At 43.2% G+C, this 21,770-nt stretch overlaps 1 protein-coding gene across 8 annotated transcripts in view; it reads left to right on the top strand.

The window, feature by feature from the left end:
- Positions 1 to 21,770, top strand: part of NfI (Nuclear factor I) — a 98,407-nt gene that overhangs the window by 36,587 nt on the left and 40,050 nt on the right. For all 8 annotated transcript variants that reach the window (XM_017905406.1, XM_017905405.1, XM_017905404.1 and 5 more), the window contains 2 exons: positions 14,598 to 14,789; positions 15,712 to 15,895. In XM_017905406.1, coding sequence (XP_017760895.1) covers positions 14,598 to 14,789; positions 15,712 to 15,895 — 376 coding nt within the window. The remainder of the gene's footprint in view (positions 1 to 14,597; positions 14,790 to 15,711; positions 15,896 to 21,770) is intronic.

The following is a 21,770-nucleotide window of genomic DNA, read 5'->3' as shown; positions in this document are numbered from 1 at the left end:
ACACGAGTAACAACGAGTAACAATCCATTTTTAATAATCCTGAACTGTCAACTGTCTCGCTGTCTTTTGTTTTCATTGACAACACTTTGCTGCACGAATGACGCGAAATTCAAATCTTGCGTCAATTTTGGGACACCCTATATAATTTGTGTTTTCGTTAGTCCAACGATTTGCATCAATTGTTGCTGCGTAATAAGTATCCTCAGTAATAAAAATGGAATCATATAACTAATGTACACGCTTCTCGGAAGGCGTTAAATGGTTGTTAAAAATGAATAAAATAAGGAAGAAAATAAAATTGGAGGAATTTTAGCTCTACTCAACCAACTTGGTAAAATTCCTCTCAGCGGGGAAATTAAAGGAAAAAGAGAAATCTGTCACGGTGGAGAGCGCCACTGCGCCAATTAGGAGTTTAAAAGAGGCGGCGTTTGTCCGAAAAAATGGCCAAACACGCGGAATCTGCCTGCTCTGTGCGGCTCCAATAACAATAACTTTCACGAAGTAGCCTAGCCAGCCGAGCAGCCTCTCGAGGCGTCCATTACGACGCGATATAACGCGTCTCGGCCACCCCGGCTTTCTTTACCCCCTCCCCCTCCGCTTCGCGGTCCAGCAGGCTGCGACAATTTGCCGCATAACGATGCCTTCTTTCTTCCCGTAATTGAATCTAAATATTAAAGTCTCGCCGGCTTTGGCGCCGGCCTCCTTGATTTTTCCTTCCTTAACGCACCCCCGGCGGCGGCGCTAGGCGCAGCAGGGGCGGCCGCGGGGGTGTGGCGTCTGCACCCCGACCACCGGCTAAAAGTTTCGAGACCAGCGTCCTCGTTGCCGCCGAGTATCGTTTAGAGCGATCCTCTGCCCGCTGAAATTACACCGTAACGCGTGTTAAAGGGCCAGGCTCGTTCAGAAACTTACCCCCACCTACCCTCCAAACGACCGCCTGTATTGTATCCAGGGGTTCCGCGGATTATATCCGACCGCTAGGTGCAATTGCCTTGGGTTAGAAAGGAGTTAGGCTAGGTTTATGGGGTGCCTCGTCGTTGCTCAGGATTGGATAAAAGTCGGGGTGGGGGAGGGCTAACCTCTTCAAGCATGATTTTTTACTCTGCACGTGTTCGGCGGTTCGAGAATGTATAGTTTGAATGTGTCCTCGAGAGATAAAATTATTCCTGAAAATATTCCGAGGAAAGGATTTTAGGTTAGGTTGGCACTGGTTTATATTGATTATTGTATTAGTCACACGTGGTCAGTGGTTCGTGAATGTAGGTTTTCGGGAGAAAAAAATATTCCTGAAAATATTCCAAGGAAAGGATTTTAGGTTAGGTTTGTAGTGATTATTGTATTATTCAGCGGGAAAAATTGTTAGTGAGAAAATGGTTGCACAGGATTATACGTATGCTGATGTAATTCTCGGAAATTAAATTGCCACGTAAGAATGTGAGTTGCATAGAATGGAAATAGAATAATATTTCGTAGCTGGTACTGGAAAAGAAAATTTTTCTATTCGCGAGGGTTAATCGTAGCCTCGTGTACCAAACGGGATAGAAAAGAATCTTACAGCAGCATCGATCAAACACATTCGTTCCGCGAGACTCCGACGAAAGGCGAACTAATAGAAGCGAATCGAAAATAAAGAAACGTCCCGCAGCATCGATCCCCGCCGCCGCTCGATTACACAACTCCAATTAACCCCATCGGGGAGACAACCCCTTCGCTCTTCTCACCCATTCCCCTCGGCTCTCCGTGCTCTCCACTCGTCTCTCCCCAACCCTGCATCTCCGCGAGAATGGAAAGACGAAAACGAGCTGACCGTCGGCCGTTAGGCTAAAAATGCAGCCTCCGCTTTATTTCCCGCGCTTGAAAATAGCCCGTGAGCCTCCGCGGCCGTAGTTGCTGCGGCGACAGTGGTGGGGCTCTGGCGAGTCGGCAGGAGTGGGAGTGCGGCCCGCGAGCAGTGGGGGAACGACAGCGAGCGGTGGGGGTATGGCAGCAAGCGCTGTCGGAGTGGGGTCAACCCCCACCACTGCTCTGGGGGCGGTGGCGTCGTGGGAGGGGCACATTTGCCGTCGACACACTCACACATGCAACTTGCTGGCGCTGGACGATGCACATGGGAGTTTTATATGGGGTGACACCGGTGTGACTCTGGTCCCATCGCGATTGGGGTTTTCCGAAATTGCGAAGGGAGAAAAAGTGGATGGTTTCGTGGGAAATCTCGTGGACGATTTTTGAATTTTTTAAGCAAGGAGGCATGTAACGGGTGATTTTTATTTGTCGCTGGGATGGTGGTGGCGGGTCTAGCGGTAGGTAAAGGTTTTCGTAGGAGAGTAGGTGGGTTGGAGGGTATTATGTATTACATGGGCGACATAAAGAGGTACTTTTAGCAAACTTCTCTCGCGAACTTTCCACTCCGATTCCCCGACTCGCCTTATTTCCCGGATTCAACTTTGTCTGCCTTTCAGCCTACTTTACTGGCGGACTGGGTGTTTGGGTGAATCGCGGGGTGGTAATTAGATGAATGGAGATTTGGAAGCTATCCTTGAACTGCGATTGCACGTATAACGTTTGTGGTAACTTGTATAATAACGTATAATCTAGAATTAACCCTAAACGCCTTAAGAAGGGGTTCCCCAAACTTTATTTTGTACAAAATTTTATGATCTTTATATATATTCTACGTTATGAACCACGCATACATTATATATTTTTGAATTGTACTTGATATTAAAATCGAGCAGCGGTTCTCAAGCGTCGTATACCATTGACAATAATTTATTATACCATCTTGTAAACAGTATTCATTGTAGTATAGTGTTCACTGTAGTATACCCCGCTGTACGCGATTAAAAAATTTCGTATAATTTCGTGTCACATATATTACAGTTTGAGAACCCCTGAAATTGATTTTTCGAGAAACACCCGCATTAAACTTCCGAGGGTTTTTTCATTTCTAATCCCGTGGTGAGGAATTAGAAACGAGGATGCTTACCGTAAGGTCGTCGAAAGTCGATTACACTCGGGCCACCCGGTATGCAGGAACGTGCGTACGTTTGCTAAATTCATTCGCGAGAAGTACGACCGTAATACGTAATTTCGGTGTGCGCGAATTCGAGGATGCGCTTAATGCAGCGGGAACACGTACGAGCTCTCGTAATTATGTACGTGGAATTTTAAAAGAACCTACCGGCAATGAAATTAAAAAACACCGCTCCAAAAAGGGAAGGGAAAAAAACGAGAATGGGGAAAAAATAAAAGAGGCAGGAGGGAAAAAATTGCCGAGCGACGTTCAGCTTTTTTTCCGAAAGCTCTCGCGTAAATTCAGATCCCATGGAGGAGTCTTTGACGACCATAATCGATTGAGTCGTTTATTCGCAGACACAAAACGCGTCAAATTATCGATGCACTCGATAGTTTCGATTTCCTCGCGATGTAATCGACCTTGGACATTAGGATAAATCTGATTTTATAGTGGTAGCTCTAACCGACTTTATTCTCGGTATTTTTTTCTGTCGAACTGCAATTTCTTTGTGATTTTCAAAAGTGACATCGGTCAATAATTATACGGTAAAAAGGATAGTGATTTTGGTGCGAATATTATTTTTAAAAATCTTTTTTGAAGTCCCTGTGATTAGGAAAATGTACTGGTATAAATTATTTGGGGTTGGGGAACGATGTTAATCATATTTACATTTGAGAAATTTACAAAAGGTGGATATTAATTCGATTTTTAAAAAATTCCTCTAAAGTACTCCAATAATTTACCCTAATTCTCTTTTCACTTTCACTCGAAGATCGTCCCCCGCCATTTAATTTTCCTTCTCCTCGTGCTTTAAATTTCGAATCGCGCGGTAAATTCAGCGACACGGTCATCGAGTAGTTTCAAGATGGCGGCGCGGATGAAAGCGAATCCCATTTTCACGAGTCCCCGTCGCAGTTACGTCGAGGAGGCGAGCGTGACGCACGCGTGGCTTCTTTCGCGTCCGCGGCAGGTATGCGCCGTGTCACAGCGTGTCATATATTCGCTTGAACCGTGCCACGAAGGCTCGCGGCAAATCCAAAATAAATCGCCGGCAGCTGTTGCGTCTGTATTTCGGCGCTCCTTTAGATACGAGGCGCGCATTTCCCGACGAGCGTCTCGACGTTTTTCTTCGTGAAAACTTGGCGGAAAATTTATTTCCCAACTCGTTCCGTTGTTTTCGAGGATCGAGTTCGGAAAACCAGATCGGGCGCGAGAACAGATCGCTTTCCATTTATATATGCATATAAAAGCACTCGAACGTTCGAAATATTTAATGAACAATTTGGCAATAGTGACGTATGTAGCAAGAAGGGACTCTTAAAATTGTAACAACGCATAATGTCAGTGGAAAGTATGGCTAAAAATAGGAAGCTTCGATACAACTCCCGGAGGCGATTTTCTACTTAACTCACTAGCGCCACCACGACTCGTAACTACGTTATATCGTACGATTATTTTTTAATTTCGCCGATATAATCTTGGAATCTTCTTCTTCAATTTGGCAATAGTGACGTATGTAGCAAGAAGGGACACTTAAAATTGTAACAACGTATAATGTCAGTGGAAAATATGGCTAAAAATAGGAAGCTTCGATACAACGCCCGGAGGCGATTTTCTACTTAACTCACTAGCGCCACCACGGCCCGTAACTACGTTATATCGTACGATTATTTTCTAATTTCGCCGATATAATCTTGGAATCTTTTTCTTATTGTTAGAGCATGTGTCATAGTGTTCGTGCGATATTATGGGCCCAAATTTTTAAGATCGTTCACCTTTAAACTAATTTACCTCTATGTATATTTGAATCTTAAGTAATAACGAATAACCGTCGGAAAAGAATTGCGAGGTGCTAACCAAATAATAAATCGGAAGGCGAAGCAAATGCCTGATCAGGAAGGAAGTGAATGTGGCGCGTCCGAGCGGAAAACGCGGCAACCTGTTTCCGGTTGGTCCTCGCGAGGGCCTAGTCGTGTGGGCGGATGGAAGGACTTCGCGGCGCGACGTAAAACGGAAATAGAAACGGCTGAGAGCATCGATGCTCTTCCGCGTTCCAACAATCGTGGACCAACTTCTTCTCCTTCTGCCTACCCCTTTCTCCGCCGCGGACTCGCGTTCTTTCGCTTCCTCTTTCCTCCAGCCCGGCTTTGTTTCTCGTTGATATTGCGATTGAGGCTCCCTTACTTCCTCGGGATTACCTCTGGCTGGCTGGCCCCCTTTTTAAAGCCACTCTGCACGCCACTTCCGTTCCGATGTCGTCCCCGCATTCCCGGCATGTTTGTGCCCGAAATAGCTGCCGCTTTTGTGAATCCCGGATCTCTTTCTTTCTCTTTCCTCCTCCTCAGATGGATCTTTCAAGGCTGTTATTGTCGCGTTGGAGAGCTCTAGGAAAAATCTGCCTTGCGTACGCTTTTCTTTCTCCACGCGAACGCTCAGGGATATTCCTCACGCTTTTTTGGGCTATCGATTCCGGGCATGGAGGGCTGCTAATGCTTCCGGGTTTGGGTTAAGGGTGTTTCTCGTGAAACACCCGCGAAACGTTCCGTAATTTCGCGTTAATTTCACCAATTTTTATTTTTCCGTTTATTTTAACTTTGAGCAATTTTTCATTCTACATGGTGTCTTATACTAATTTCATTTTGTATTACGTGGATTTTAAAAGGTGTGTACGTGAGCTGGAATTTTATAGAGAGAATAGTGATTTGATAGATTTGACCGATGACAGACCATTGATCGATGAGAATAGTGATCTGATCCATGGTTTTTGGATCATTTGGACGTTAAAAATCTGGGATTAGTGTTTTGATAGCTGTTAGGAGGGGTGATTATGGTTCCACAATAGGGTTTTATTTTAAATTAGATTCGATATTTTTTCTGTTTTTTAAATTTTATATTATGTTGAATTTTTTAGTTTTGGAGGTTGAAGATGGGTCAGTTTTGACATTTACTGTCATGTGTTGCCATGATTAATTGAGATTTCGAATATTCGTTGTTTTTCGAATGTTATAATTTTGTGAATTATTCTTCGTAGATCATGTGTCCCATATGGAAATGAAGATTTGCTGTAGGGTATTATTTGATGTTTAAATAAGGAATTAAATTCGGTTGAAAAATGGCACGGTTCGTGGTCTGACTATTAACCTCTTGCATCACTATTCTTTTAGACACTTAACTGAGCATTGACAATTACTGTTGGTGCGCCCCGCCCATCGTACGATATCGAAACATGCATTATTTATGTCTAGACATCCTCATTGAATGATTAAAACTGGAATTAATGTCAATCTTGAACTTTGTTATTGGCATGTCATAGGAAATATCAATTCTCATTATACTTATAAAAATATTTCAAAGATACTAATGATTTTCCAATATTTTTGACAATGATACATTGACAGAAATAGAATACTGACCTTCCTCTATAAAATTAGGTTCGATTTATAATCGTACGATTGTATTCAATCCACATCGTGGAAGTATTATTGACTGAAACCTAACTCAAACTGGAGTCATTCAGGGACATTTAAAATGATCAATTATAGTTCAAAAATTTTCTAAAATTTCATTTGAAGGTCAGAATAATTTTGTTCATACTTAATTCTCCTGTGTTACAATAAATTTCTACTTTTTCTCTTCCTGTTGACTCAAATCTTTATATGGGCTACTCACAGGCTAAGGTAATTGACTCCACTTTCTAAATTTTCCCAAATTTTAGTGTCAAAGTAATTGACTCCCACTTTCCTAATTTTTCCCAATTTCAGCGTTAATATAATTAATTACAATTTTTTAATTTCTCCAAATTTTAGTGTTAAAGTAATTGACTCCACTTTCCTAATTTTTCCCAAATTTAGTGTCAAACTAATTACCTCCACTTTCTAAATTTTCCCCTATTTTAGTATCAAATCACCGGATCAATACTCAATTCCCTATAATCCCCAATTCAAAATAAATTTCTCCTTCTCCTTCTGTATACTTAAACAATATAAGAAACGAGTTACATCAACTCTGAAACGAGCTCTGATAACCGAGTCTCCACTCTCCAAATCCACCAAACCTTGCAACCAGACCCACTAAACTCGAATTTCTCAAATAAATATATATAGCCACCTTTACCTGTATTAATCTCCAATATGAGTATCACTATCGTGTACCCTATCTCTTTGCATCAGTCCACTCGAACGATGAAGCATGCACGTCTCACTTAGACACGCGTTAGGAGTCGACGGTTGTGTCGTCGGAGCAAGGAAATTCCGAAATTGCGAAAGAATCGGCGGGTAACGAGTGTTTCGAATCGTGCAGCGACGCTTCCTCAATTCCAAAGAGGAAGAGTTCGCAAAAAGGGTTTGTCCCGTTGGGAATAATCACGCGGAACGCGACGAGCCGTCGGGCTGGAGGCGGCCCTAGCTCTCCTTCACGGTATTTACGTTCAATTTCACTGAGTCTAATGTAACGAGGGCTCGTTGGCTCTCGAAGTGAGACGAATTCGATTGCTCCGGCCGAGGCTGGATAGAGGCGGCCGATCGAACGAGCCGTACGTGAATGTCGTACAGAGAGAAAAGCATAAAAATGAACCGCCTCCCCGAGATTTATTTACCCGGAGAAACTTACGGCTTTTATTCAATACCTGACTCGTCGAGCCCGAAGAATTCCACGGCGATTGCGATCGACGCGCTGGTGCATCCAGGAGATTGCTTCTTACGTGTCCTCGAGGATTATTTCAGCGAAATCGCGGATTTTTTGGACCGATCTCGCTAGTATGCTACGTAGAACCCATTCGAAATTTCTATCTGGGCATTACGAATCGTTTTGGCGGCAAATTTGACTGTGGTATGAGACGTAATTCCAGTTTTTGATGATAGTTGAATTTGAGACGATGAATTTTCTGTGTAGAGCAAGTATTCGATTCGAAATTTTTGTCGTGACGTTACAAATTTTTTTGGCGGGAAATTTGACTGTGGTATGAGACGTAATTCCAGTTTTTGATGATAGTTGAATTTGAGACGATGAATTTTCTGTGTAGAGCAAGTATTCGATTCGAAATTTTTGTTGTGACGTTACGAATTTTTTGGCGGCAAATTTGACTGTGGTATGAGACGTAATTCCAGTTTTTGATGATAGTTGAATTTGAGACGATGAATTTTCTGTGTAGAGCAAGTATTCGATTCGAAATTTTTATCCTGACGTTACGAATTTTTTTGGCGGGAAATTTGACTGTGATATGAGATATAATTATGTTTTAAGGGAGTTTGGATATTGAATTGGAGTGTGGAGAATGATAGTTGAATTTGTAATGATGAATATTCCTCCTAAAGCAATGATTCGATTAAAAATTGTCATTGTGGTGTTACAATATTTTTTTGAGAATTTTATTGTGATATAATTCCGATTTTTGGGTCTTCGCATAGTAAATTTGCAGATATTCTTCTATCCTTGAGTACAGGTATATCTAAAATAGTTCTTTCCTGTAAATCGATAGCTAGAATCTACTATGTATAATATAATTAATCCTCTATAATTAAAAATTTATTTCCCTTTGTTGCGAATTTGCGGTCTGAAAAAAATTACAATGGATCACAATCTCCTGCCATAATCAAAAAATCGTATGTATATTATAATAATTATAGGAAAAATAAAATTAGTAATTAATCTAAATTTTGAAAATTTATAATTTACAATCTAAAAGAAAAGATGGTCACCCTTAAAAATCTCCAAACAATTATAATTATATTATTCTATTATTTTTATTTATTCTTACATTATTTTACATTGTCACCATAATAATCATAACAATAACAGAAAGAGTGAAACACGTTCTCAGAAGACGCTGCTAAAAGCGGTTGCACCCGAAACCTAACCTCACCCAACGAAACCATCGATCACCGAAAGTTTACCGAACCTCTGTCAGTCAATCAGCGAAACAATGCCGAAATTAGCGGATCGGAACGCGGCTTGTCCCCTGAACCAATTTTCAAAGAATCGCGACACGCGATTGTCAGGCACGTAGCAACGCCGGGCAAGAGCGGCTGGAATAGCATCGCGAGAAATCGGCGGCGTGAACGAGGTAAACTGCCGCGCCTAGGTGTACATACGCATGTCACGATATACGTGGCCGGTGCGTTCGCGGCCCTCCTTCACACTCGGCATACTTGATCGGGTTTATGCAGGATGCACCGTAACCGCAGCCAGGTCTCTCCCACAGTTGAGCCGGCCTGCGTGTCCGCGTGACATTTCTGTGCGCGAGACTCCCGGGACGTGCCTGAAATTTTCTCGTGCGCGAAAAACGCGCTCGCGCTACCGCCTAGCGAGTATTAAGGACGCGAGGAGCTGGGAAACGATCGGACGTGTCTCTAACGTCTAGATAGGCTGCCCGATGAACGTTCGGATAACGGTGCCGCTTTCGATGGCTCTTGCCCGAGTCCGGAGTTAGGCGATAGGTAAATTGGATTCGATTCGCGTCGTTTGGGGTGTTAATTCAATGTGGGGTGCTCCGGGACAGGCCTGTTGATTTGGGATAGCCGGCTGATTGCGATCTGGGGATAGGGGTCGATGGGATCGGGATTATCGGCAGTGTCATTTTTGGTGTCGGTGGTTTGGGTTTCGATGAAGAGTCCGGGTCGTTGGGTACCTCGAGATTTGCGGATTTCGTGGGACTCGAAGGATTTCAACTGGGGAGGATTAGGGATGGCAGAGGTGAGAGTGCAAGTTTCGGGTCATTATCGGACTAGGGGGAATCAAGGAGGTTAGAACTGGCGCGTTTATTTCTTTGGATATTCTGCTTAATAGTAGAGTTGCGTTAATTTCAAGATCTTTGAGCTTCTTTTGATCTCAAGACAAGTATAAAACCAAATTAAAGAGATTAAAACTTACTGAGATTTAACTGAACCTTATTTCAGTCTCGAATCCAAAGATAGCACGAAACCTAACCTCAAATTCAAGTCCTAACCTACAATTAACTGGGACTCAAGTTCAACTTCGAACTGAACCTAACCTCAAGCTCGAATTCAAAGATAGGACGAAACCTAATCTCAGATTCCAATCCTAAGTCAGACTCAACTTTAACTCCGAACTAAACCTAACCTCAGTCTGGAATCCAAAGTTAGGACGGAACTTAAGTCTCTGATCCAAAGTTAGGACGAAACCTAACCTCAGATTCAAATCCTAACCTACAACTAAACCTATCTCGGACGCAAGTTCGATTTCGGACTGAACCTAACCTCAATCTGGAATCCAAAGTTAGGACGAAACCTATCCTTAGATTTAAATCCAAACTCAGAATTAAACCTAACCTCAAACTTATGCCCAAATACCAGAACTAAAGCTATTCTCAGTTACGAAATCAAAGTTAGGACAAAATCTAATTCCAAATTCAAATCCTAACCTTAGGATTAAACCTAACCTCAAACTTATGTCCAAATACCAGAACAAAACCTATCCTCAGTCAGGAATTCAAAGTTAGGACGAAACCTAACCTCAAATTCAAATCTTAACCTTAGAATTAAACCTAACCTCAGACTTATGTCGAAATATCCGAACTGAAGCTATCCTCAGTCAGGAATTCAAAGTTAGGACAAAACCTAACCTCGAATTCAAATCCTAACCTCAGACTTGTGTCATTCTCCCGGAACTAAATTTATGTTCAGACTTCAAAATGAAAACTAGACCTAAGCCCAATCTTGTAATGACCGAATGGCCAATTGTCAATCACCTGAACCCGACCTCTCCCACGCAATTGAGTAAACAGGTACTCAAGAAACAACCCTCGGTCGGGCCGTATAGTAGCAATTCCTGAAACGCAATCTCTGACGGAATCTTCCTTTCGCTGGAAGAGCAGGGTCTCTGTGAGGGAAATCTCTTGGGTCGAGGTCCTGGAATCGAGGCGATGGACGTCGAGGCGCGTTTCCACGGCGTTGGGACGCGCAGCAACGCGGCAGCGGTTTTCTCGTTCCTCGCAAAAGTATCGGGGCTCGCACGTGCGTGGCAGAAAGGGGCTAGGCGGGATAGATCGACGTCGCCGCGTCGATGCATTCCGCGCGCTTTCGACGCATTTCTCAGGGACCTTATGCACCCGCGCGCATTTGCTATTCCACCGGGGGCCGCGGCCGTGAGGTGAATAACAGAAATGGAGCCGAGCAGGTCGACGCGCGATGCCCGGCTGCGAGCGAGGCGACGCGACCAACTTCGTTCGCAGATTTCCACGGTGACTGAAAAACGAGCCTGCCCTAGGCGTACGCGCTGCTTGGAATTTTATTCGACATACGCCGCGAGAGGGACGCAGAGAGAGAGAGTGTGCCTTGCGCGGAATTTTAGTCGCTTCTCCGATGGAGTTGCTTGAATGAAGAGGAACTTCGACGAGGAGTGTTTGGATTAAGGCGGTCAGGTCTGCTTGCCTCTGGAAACTTCCTTCCTCGTTCAAGATTTCGAACGTTCGAGTTTAGATTCACGATCTTTGTTACGAGTCTAGCTAGAGTTTAGCTCGTTGCTGCTTTGAGTACTACTCGTTTTGTCAGAGGACAACAACTATTCCAAGAGCAAGAGGAGACACAGCTTTGCGTGGAATTTTAATCGAGTCTTGGATCAAGTTGCTTAAATGGAGATGAACTTCCAGAAGGTTTGTTCCAAGTGTTTCGACCAAAGCGGACTGATTGCCTCTGGAAATTTCGTATCTGGTTGGAATTTATCTTTGGTTGGATCTTTGGTAGAAGTCTAGACAGAGTTTAGAGGTGTTTAGGTGGTCTAGGTGTCATCCGTTTCTGGAATCTTCATCGATTCTTGGATCAAATTGCTTAAATGAAGATGCACACTACATTGCAAGGTTGTGAATCTTTGGACTGACTAGGTGTCATCTGTTTTGGGCGAGGATTGGAACTGTTCTGACAAATGGTACCATGTATGGAATCTTCATCGATTCTTGGATCAAATTACTTAAATGAAGATGCACAATCCATTGCAGGGATGTGCATCTTTGGACTGAGGTGGTTTGTGTGCTTTGTTTTGAGATTTATCTTGGTATTTTAGGTATTACTCGTCTTGTCAGAGAATAAGGGGTACTCGAAGCACAGAATACTCAGAACTCAGCTCTTTGCATGCAGTTTTATCCTTGGACCAAGTTGCTTAAATGGAGATGGACACTTTATGGGCTAAGATGATCCCTGGGAATTTCGAAGTCTAGATTGGTTGCCTTTGATAGGCGTCTACATAAAATTTAGAGGTTATGGTTCGTTGTTGACAGTCGTTTAGAAGTTAATACTCCTTCCATTAAAAGGTAGAGGTGCTATAGGAGAAGGAGAGAGAAAGTTTTTCGTGGAATTTTCGTTGCATGCATGAGAAGGAATGCTGATGCACAGTGTTTGGCTTAAGGTGGTCAGGTTGGGTGGTCTCTGAGAATTTGGAGATTTTGCACGCCAGAAGCCTAGGTTGGTGGTCAGGTTTGGGGTCTTGATAGGAGTTTACGTTAGATTTAGGTTAGGTTCGGTATACTTCGTCGTTAAGAGTTGTTTACAGGATAGGTGCTGATCGAAGTGAGTTCAGGTTGGCTAAAGTGGTGAAAGAACAGACTGTTATCGTTAAGAGAAGACTAATATTAGAATTTAGAACTTCGTTAAATATTATATAGGACGTAGGAAATTATGCAATGCTTTAAAAATTCTTATCAGTTTTTATCCTACAACTGGAATTTTTTAGAGCTGGGGAAGACCAATAATTATTAAATAAATCATTCAGTATTGCTATAATAATCCATGCAGGTATTCGACAGACACAGGAAACTTATAGGACACCCTATAATTTCTAAGTGACATGGGTGACAAATGGTTAGATAAATTTAGATAAATCCAAATAAAATATCAGTACAGTCCACTCGAATAATTAAAGAAAATCCGTCTTTCAAGAGGTTTAGAATTCTGTCAATAAAATTAACCTTCTCCTCTTCATTGTCATCATTATCATCATCGCTCTGTCTCCAACAAAAGTTCTATATTAAAAATTCTATAATTATTATAATAGCTGTAATAACAATTAGTGACATATTATTGTAGAAAATTAAATAATTCCCCCCAAAATTCAGAAGCCTGTCAATAAAATCTCTTCTCTCCCCACTCTGTTTCTACTCCATCACCATTACCAAAAATTCCCAATCATAAACTCTCTGTACCCATAACATCTGGAAATTATTATAGAGAATTAAATACCTAGCTCAGGCCAAGTATTACCCAAGTCCACCAACCTAACCTAAAAGATTCCAAAAGACATCCCAGCTTCCCAGAAAATTCAGAATCCTGTCAATAAAATCTCCCCTCTTCATCACTGCATCGCGAAAAATGGCAAATTAAAATGGCGAAGGACGAGGACGAAGGTGCGCGTGGAACTCGGGGAAGGTCAAGATATCAGAAGGGTAGGGACGGAGGGGATGCATGGGGACGTGATCCCGCATATCGTGCCGACGAATAGTTTGAGGTCAGCGTTGCTTTGGTCCCGAGCCATCGGACGGAGTTTGTAAACTGGCGGAACTTTCCAGATCAACAGCTGCCGCGACGCATCGATATACACGGGGAACTTCTTCCGTGGAATATGGTTTCTGTAACCAGTTTACGACGATGCGTGCCGTAGCAGAACCTCCTCTTCCTCCTCGTGGACACCGAGAGAGGCAGAGGGCGAGTTCGCCAAGAGTTCAAACGACAGTTGACTCTTGGACAGTTGGCTCTCCTCTGCTTTGTGAAACGCAAGTGGAGTGACGATTTCATATCCTCTCTCTATTTTTCCTACCAACTTCTTCCTACTCTTTGGTACGCCTAAACTGGACTTCGAGATTCGCCTGATTTCAAGATGGAATTTTAATTTTTGCCTTAGAGAATTCGTCTTTAATGCACACTCAAACTTAGTCTACATAGATGACAGTAATTTTGAGGTTATGGTGAGAAGGCGAATTAACCCTTTGTGCTCGACGATTTTTTTGCTAACGAGTTGAAAAATTTTCTGCTATAAGAGTGATGATATTTTTTGAGAAGTAAACAAGAAATCGTATAATAATTAACACGTAGAATTATTTAATTTCCATATCTCACACACTTACAGTATTTTAAATTTGATATATTAATTAATATCGAGCTTCGAAATTTTATCAAATGGCGACTGAAAGGCGCTTCTCGAGTGCAAAGGGTTAATATATGGATTGCGAGTCAAGTTTTAGTAATTATAGGAATAAATACTCCGAAACCCGGTCATTTCGATTGTTTCAATAATTTCAATATCAATGAGGCGAGAGAAAATTTAGGAATTTTTTAGAAAGTGTTAAAATTAGGAAATTTGAGATCAAGTGTCATGAAATTGGAAGTTTGATGATTTAAATAACCCCTTGCACTATAATCATGAGTCTAACTCCTCAGGAATTCTTCATGTTAAATTTCGAGATCATAAGCTTTGCTAATATTATATTTCTTAACACGTGGATAATAAAAACCAAGTACTACTTCAGTGTATAATTTTTCGTAATTAAATTGAAATCCAAGGGGTTATTAGTTGATGTAAATTTGAGGAAAATGTATTGAACGGTATATTTAATTGGGGATGAATTTTTGTGTTGCAGAACGAGAAGCTGGAGGTGAAACAGAAATGGGCCTCGCGGCTTTTAGGCAAGTTACGAAAGGATATCACGCAGGAGTACAGAGAGGACTTCGTACTGAGTATCACGGGGAAGAGGCCAGCCATGTGCGTCCTGAGTAATCCTGACCAGAAGGGTAAAATGCGTCGTATCGACTGCCTGCGTCAAGCCGATAAGGTACGTCTGACTATTGCCTTCCTAATCTACTTACCCGTGCTCCCTTGCCTCCAATTCGCTCTGGGTATCATTTAACACTAGTACTACTGCCCAGTGATGTAATTACATATACAATAATAATCAGAAATGACAGTACGAAAATAAATTGGTTCACATAATCAGGTTCATATTTAAATTAAAGACCCTTCGATTAGGTTAGTATTTAAATAAGGGACCCTTTGATGTTAGTATTTATTGGTTATAGCAATAATAAATTTTGGGGAATTAGTCTATAGATACAGATAAGTAGCTCATATTTCGTGGACAGGTATTTAGAATTCCACTTTTGGATAAATTAACCCTTTCAGCATTTTTCATTTAACTCACTAGCGCCACCACGACCCATATCTCCAACAAACGTTAATATCGTATGTCTTTCAATTTTATTGATACAATTCTGCAATTTTCTCCTTGCTATGTCATATCGTATGCGCGATTAAATTCTCGTGAAAGGGTTGGAAAATTAATTATAATTAGATTCACACCCCTAATATTGATCCATAATTAACCCCATAATTAACCCTACTCAAATTACCAGGTATTATTCATCTAATAAGTACTCCAAATTAATTTTTAAACCAAATTTCGTCACATTTGCACACCCCACGTATACTTTCATCCGAAATCCAAAAATTGAATCCTCCTTAAAAACAGAAAAAAGAAAATTAAGAAAATAAAAGTGAAGGGTAGTGAAATATGGTATCATGAAATCGGAAGCAATTTCCATGAGTCGATACCGCGTGAAATTCTCAGAGGAAGTCGGAAACCACCGTGGACCATAGGAAATGGAGACTGGTCCCGAGTGGTGTCCCAGCACCTAACCCAAAGCTAGCCCAGCATCGGGGCACAGGCAATAACCCCGGTCCCTATCGTTATGTCGCAGGTATGGAGGTTGGACCTAGTAATGGTGATCCTCTTCAAGGCAATTCCGTTGGAGTCGACGGACGGGGAACGGCTGGAGAAGACTGCGGAATGTGCTCAGCCGGGCCTTTGCGTCAACCCCTATCACATCAACGTCTCCGTCCGGGAACTCGATCTCTACCTCGCCAATTTTATCACCAGCCACGGTAAGGGATCACCGCGATGGCCGTTCGATTAAAAGGAGACTCCCGATCGCGTGGGAGTTTCCAACAGCGGAATTTATTCGCCTACAATTCACGCGGCCCCTAACTCGTATCGCTGTCCGACTCCTTCCCGTCCTCGTTCCTCACCGGTGAATCAATCGTGACGATTTAACAGGTTACTCGGCGGCAGATTTAGACACGAATGAATCATGTCTTATCGCCCGAGTGTCTGTCTCTCGATACTTTCGCTAAGTCGTTTGACACTGTACCAGTTGGCCGTTGTTCATTTAGGTGGACTCCAAGAATGAGGTATCACGCGACGCAGCTTCCCATCTAGCCACTCGTCAAACGCGTTTCTCAGCTTCCCAAATTGCCTCTATCCCAAATTGTCTACACTGTGATTCCAAGAGACATGTCTGATTAGCGATTGACCTGGCTCATAGGCTAGCCATCAAAAGACCTATTGTTCATTTAGGTGGACTCCAAGAATGAGGTATCACAGTAGCTTGCCATCTAGTCAGTTGTCAAACACTCAGCTTCCCAAATTACCTAGACTGTGATTCCAAAAGACACGTCTGATTAGCGATTGACCTGACTCATAGGTTAGCCCTCAGGAGACCTATTGTCCATTTAGGTGGTCTTCAAGAATGAGGTATGACACTAGTTTCCTATCTAGCCAGTCGTCAAACACTCAGCTTCTGAGATTGCTTCTATCCCAGATTGTGTAGACTGTGATTCCAAAAGACACGTCTGATTGGCAATTGATCGGACTCATAGACTAGCCATGAAAAGACCTATTGTTCATTTAGGTGGATTCCAAGAATGAGGTATCACACTAGTTTACCATCTAGCCAGTCGTCAAACACTCAGCTTCTGAGATTGCTTCTATCCCAGATTGTCTAGACTATGATTCCAAAAGACACGTCTGATTGGCGATTGACCTGACTCGCAGAAGTACTCCTAGACCCGAGCAACTTCCGATCCACTTGGTAATCGACTTATCTCTAACCAATCCCATCGAAGATCCACCCGATCACCACTTGTCTACGTTGCTCCTGTTCCACCAGGAAGCATTGGCTCGGTGGCGGTTCACGGTTGATCTCGTAAAGACCCAGAGGAGTAGAGAGGGAGAGGCGGGTGGCGGTCTGAATCGAGCGTGGCGCGTTCATTCACTCGCACATCCGTCCATTCAAAGTGTCCACTCGACTCGGCTTCGATTCAAAGTTTCTTGGAACGCTCTGCCAATTTCACCGGCCCCCATACAACGGGGCTGCTGTTTTCATGGCGCGGGCCCGGTGTCGCGCGCGAGCCCATTCCACGCTGGCTCGTTTTCCAACCGGCGTGCGGGGACAAAGACCCGTAGGGAGAGCTGGCTGATGTATAACGAATCCGATTGGCAGACTTTCGCCACCGCTCCAAGGATCGGTCTTCAAGAATAGTCGATCTTGTCCACCGTCCAAAGGCATCCGATCGTTTCGCGTTCCATGAGCCGGTGAATTTAACCCGATCACCCTAACCCCTCTTCGCGGATTCTAGAGCGGATTCTACGATGAATGTGATCGTAGACCTGGGAGAAATGGACCGAAGATGGTGGATGCTTGGAAGATTCGGAAGGTTCTGGCTGATGGAAGGTGTTGGGATGAGATCAAGCTCTGGGGTAGTCTGATGGGGCGTTTGGGATAGGGGTTAGGTTAGGTTAGAGGTACTACTACAAGAGTACTGGACGGGGTTGGGGTACAGAAAGGAATCTTGGAGGTTTGGATATTTTTTGGAGATTGAAAAGTTGTTGACAGCTCTGAATTTTGAAATTTGGAAACCGAGAAAATTTTTTAGTTCTCAAATAGTTCGAGATCGGAAGAATTTTTTATTAGATTAGGTTAGGTTGATCTTAGGATTCTCTGGAAATTGGGGTAGGATGTATAACCGAAGGATGTCTAATCTTCAGGCTTCTGAATTCGAGCAATTTTCTAACCTCTCTAATATTTCTTAGCCATTGAGTACATTTAATCCCTGGAAACTCGTTCGGTTCCAAAATTCCAAAAATTCTATTAAATTCTGTGATCTCAAAATTTTCAGAAGTCTCTACTCTAGTTAAAAATTTGTCAAATCCTAAAAATTTTCCGAATTCTCGAAATTTCTCGAATCTCCAATCTTCTGACCAGGTTTATCAAAGTCCCTTTGTCTTCAAACTCTAAAACCCTCTCTCACCCCCTACAGTCACCAAGACCCTTAAAGTCTACCTACATCACCCCTAAAATCCCGCTTCGTCACCCGAAAAATTTCGAGAATATTAAAAATCCCCGCCATTTTCCGAGTTTTCCAAGCCCCCAAAATTTCTCGAACCCTCGACTCTGGCATGGCCGACATCGAGCGGGCGACCGCACGGTCGGTTCATCCCGAAACAAAGAAACGAAGAAAACAAGGCGCACACGTGGCCCGTTGATCGACGTGTTTCGATCGATCAGCTGGCAGGAGGGCCGGGACTGGCGCCCGACCGCGCTTCTTCTTTCATTCGGTTTCATCGAACTCACTGACTCAGTCGGGAAACACGTAATTTCCGTACGTACGTACGCGCGCGTCCTGGCAGAGGCCGGTCTCGCCCCGTGGCTCGCACACGCTCCGTTGGCTGCTCTCCTCTCCTCTCTCTCTCCTTCTTTCTCGCAGGCTACGAACCCGTGGCGCACACACGCCTTGGCAGCCGGCTTTCTAATGTTTACAGCCGCGGTTGACGCAAAAATTGGCCAGGCCTACCGCGCACCACCTACGAGAAAGAGAAAAAAACGCACGGCTGCCAAGACATGGGGTAGGTTAGGCACTCTCCAGACCGTCCGACGCCATCTCCGATCGTCTGCTCGCTCTCCCTGGCGGGAACGGTGCTGACCACCTAACCTCATTTCTCTCCGTGTCCTGCCACGTATTTTCCATGGTGCTGACAAACGAGTGAGTTCCATAGGACAGTTTCATCGATTGTGTTCGAAGGTAACTGGTTCGCCATGCTAGGTTAGGTCGTGGGGAATGTTAGGTTATGTCAAACTAGGTGTATCTGGAAAAATTGTGTCTCGCAGAAAAGAGGTTTTGTTTTATGGTTGGTTGTATCTGTGTGTCGATGAGAATGTGATCTAGGCCCACAGAGATTTCTGGGTCGCTTGTTCTATTAATGAGATCGGCATGCTTAAAAGTAGAGCTTAATCTGACGTTTCTATATATACGTAAGGAATTTTAGAAGTCTGTGACTGTGCATTCGTCGATTTCTTCGGGATCGATTATCGTAGAAATCTCTATGCAATTTTATCTAGATGGCAGTGGAGAATGGGGTAGGAATTTCAACGTTGGGAATAGAAATAGCGACCCAATTAGCAAGTCAAACGATTTTTTCCTTTATCTTGCGATTTTACACAGTTTATTCTTCGATTAATTTCTTTTGTCGGGGAAGTTGCTAAAAGTTGCAAAACCAGTTCATTCAGGCGAGATCAGTTTAATCGCCGTTATTTATTCGTATCGAGGCTGCAAGCACAAAGAGCTTTGCGAACTTCGCGACCCAATTAATGTCCGAGACAGTCTCGAGGCGCTGCTCGCTTTAAACGCGAAAATTCGTTCGTTTGGAATCGCCATATTTCAAAGTTTCCCAACTTCCGCGGATTCGCTGGGAAAGACTTCGTAGTCTAGCTTTTTACTCTCCGCGTCCCACTTTCGGAGGCTCAAGGTCTCGTTTAAATTCGAAAATTCGTCCCCGTATTTGTACCGATTCGTGTCTCCCTTCCAAGGATTTCCACAAATTTTTAAGTACTCTGTACATTATAGAAAATTTTCGCCGATATTCCTCATGTATTATACGTGAAAAATTCTATTTCGATTTTTACTCGAAACATCGATTGTACGACATAAATAACGCGCGTTCCGAATAGGCAGCGCGTGATAAATCGAAGCGGCGGTCGATTGTCTGCCATCTATATTAATTCCGTTGCTCTATGCCTGTAATGTTTCGACCAATCGCGGCGTAGTTATTTAACGGGACAACGATCGACTCTCTCACGGTAAGAAAATGAACTATCGGACGTATATGGTCGCAGCGCGCATGCGTAGAAGTGTCGAAGAATGCCGGTCGACGGTGCACGGGCGACGAACGATCAACATCATAAAAATTCCTGGCCCTCTGTAAATATACACGCCACCACAATAATATAAACTTGCTGGCTGCCAAGGCGTGGCGTGGATAGCGAAGGCTTCGCTACTTCGGACCCTTTCGGATTATCCGCCGCGTCGACGTATGCTAAAAGTAGACACTTGCTCCGTTCGTTTCGACTGACCTAATAGACGGTACTATTACAGAAGGGAAGTACAGCGAGACGCATGGGAACCAGGTTTGTCTAATATTTTAATTCCACTTGCGAACCTTCATTGTCATTACCGACTGAACGATGGAATGGTTTCTTTTAGCGAAGTGGTTAAGCCACGTGGTTGTGAGGTTATGCTGCACGATTATCGACGGTGGATGTGATACGATTAAAAGTAACCTCGAATAGAACACCGGAATCGTCGCTGGATTCGAAAGGCCGAAAGTGATTAAGAATTTCTAATTAGGTCGATCTTGATTACCACGAGGATCAAATTATCCGTAGAATAGGAAGTTAGATAAACGAATTACTAAAGTCATTTTCGTTTCAACACATTGTACTACGGTATAGCTTGATCCTATTGTTACGTTACGTACGCTTATACACACTTGTTATCGTTTCTTTTTTTATTTGACATTAATATATTTTCTTTCAAATATTCATTTCTCATATCAACTGAAATTTAACCGGCGTACAATGTGTTAAATGATCATTCTCATTTTCGAATTCAAACAAGATAATATCACGCTTCAAACACCGTTATTTATTATTCTATACACAGAAGAGTCCAAAAATGAGCACATGGAAACTAAAGCTTGGATCAGACAGCACTAACGAGTGCTCGTTCCAGTTAAGTTGCAACCGTTGATTCTCCCAAGATAGATTTAGAAGAGAAAAGTAGTATTTAGGCTAAAGAAGGGAAAGAAGAGGTTAGTCGTCGAGGCGCTACGTATTCGCCCTAAGAGCTAAATATCGCCCGGCCGGCCGGTTGCGTAAGTATCATCGTCTCTTATGAAAGTGTTAGAGAGAGGACAGGTGCCTCGACGCGTGTCGTTCTCGGACACGTCGCATTTTCGCGATGCCACTGCGGCAAGCGAGGTCCGTTTTAGACGGGCCGCATCGAAAAGTCGGCAGGAAAAGCCACGCCGTATGACTTCGATAATCCGGCAACAGCCGGAATAGACCGGGAGACCTTCCGTCGTGTTTCTACCACGACGACCAACCAGATTTCGCCACGTGGATTCGTCATTAACCCTGTTTTCTCCTAAATAGAATTTTTATTGCATCTACATCAAAGACATTAGGTATACCTCATTTTTTTTTTTATTATTTATTTTACTTGAAACTTTTAAGACTTTCGTAGTGGGTCTTTGAGGTTATGTTCTGGATTTTGTTAAAACCGTAGGTGGTAGCGAACCACGATGGACAAACACGAGCACCAGGTTACCAGGAACGAAGAATTTTTCAATCATTGGCCATTTCGAGTCAGGTCCAAAGCTTCAGAGAATTTCGCACTACTGCAAAATCGAGTTCCACGATAGATCGATTGCACGAATCGAACGCGAGCGAGTACTCGGTAAATCTCATCTCGACACCTTTTAAATCCGGATTTCAACGGACTGAATCGCTCTTTTTCCAAATTTATTTCCTCAATCCTCTCGCGGTACTTTCATCGTATTATTTCTGCAAACAATGAGAGCGGTCTTCGCGTTAACAAATAAGCAGGGTACAGAATAAACCCGCGGCCTGTTCGTCCGAATTTT

This window comes from Eufriesea mexicana, unplaced genomic scaffold (genome assembly GCF_001483705.2).
Source record: "Eufriesea mexicana isolate 0111107269 unplaced genomic scaffold, ASM148370v2 scaffold3780, whole genome shotgun sequence".
Classification (NCBI taxonomy): Eukaryota; Metazoa; Arthropoda; class Insecta; order Hymenoptera; family Apidae; genus Eufriesea; species Eufriesea mexicana.
Note: the sequence above shows the minus strand (reverse complement) of the source record. Positions and strands in the feature narration are given on the sequence as shown.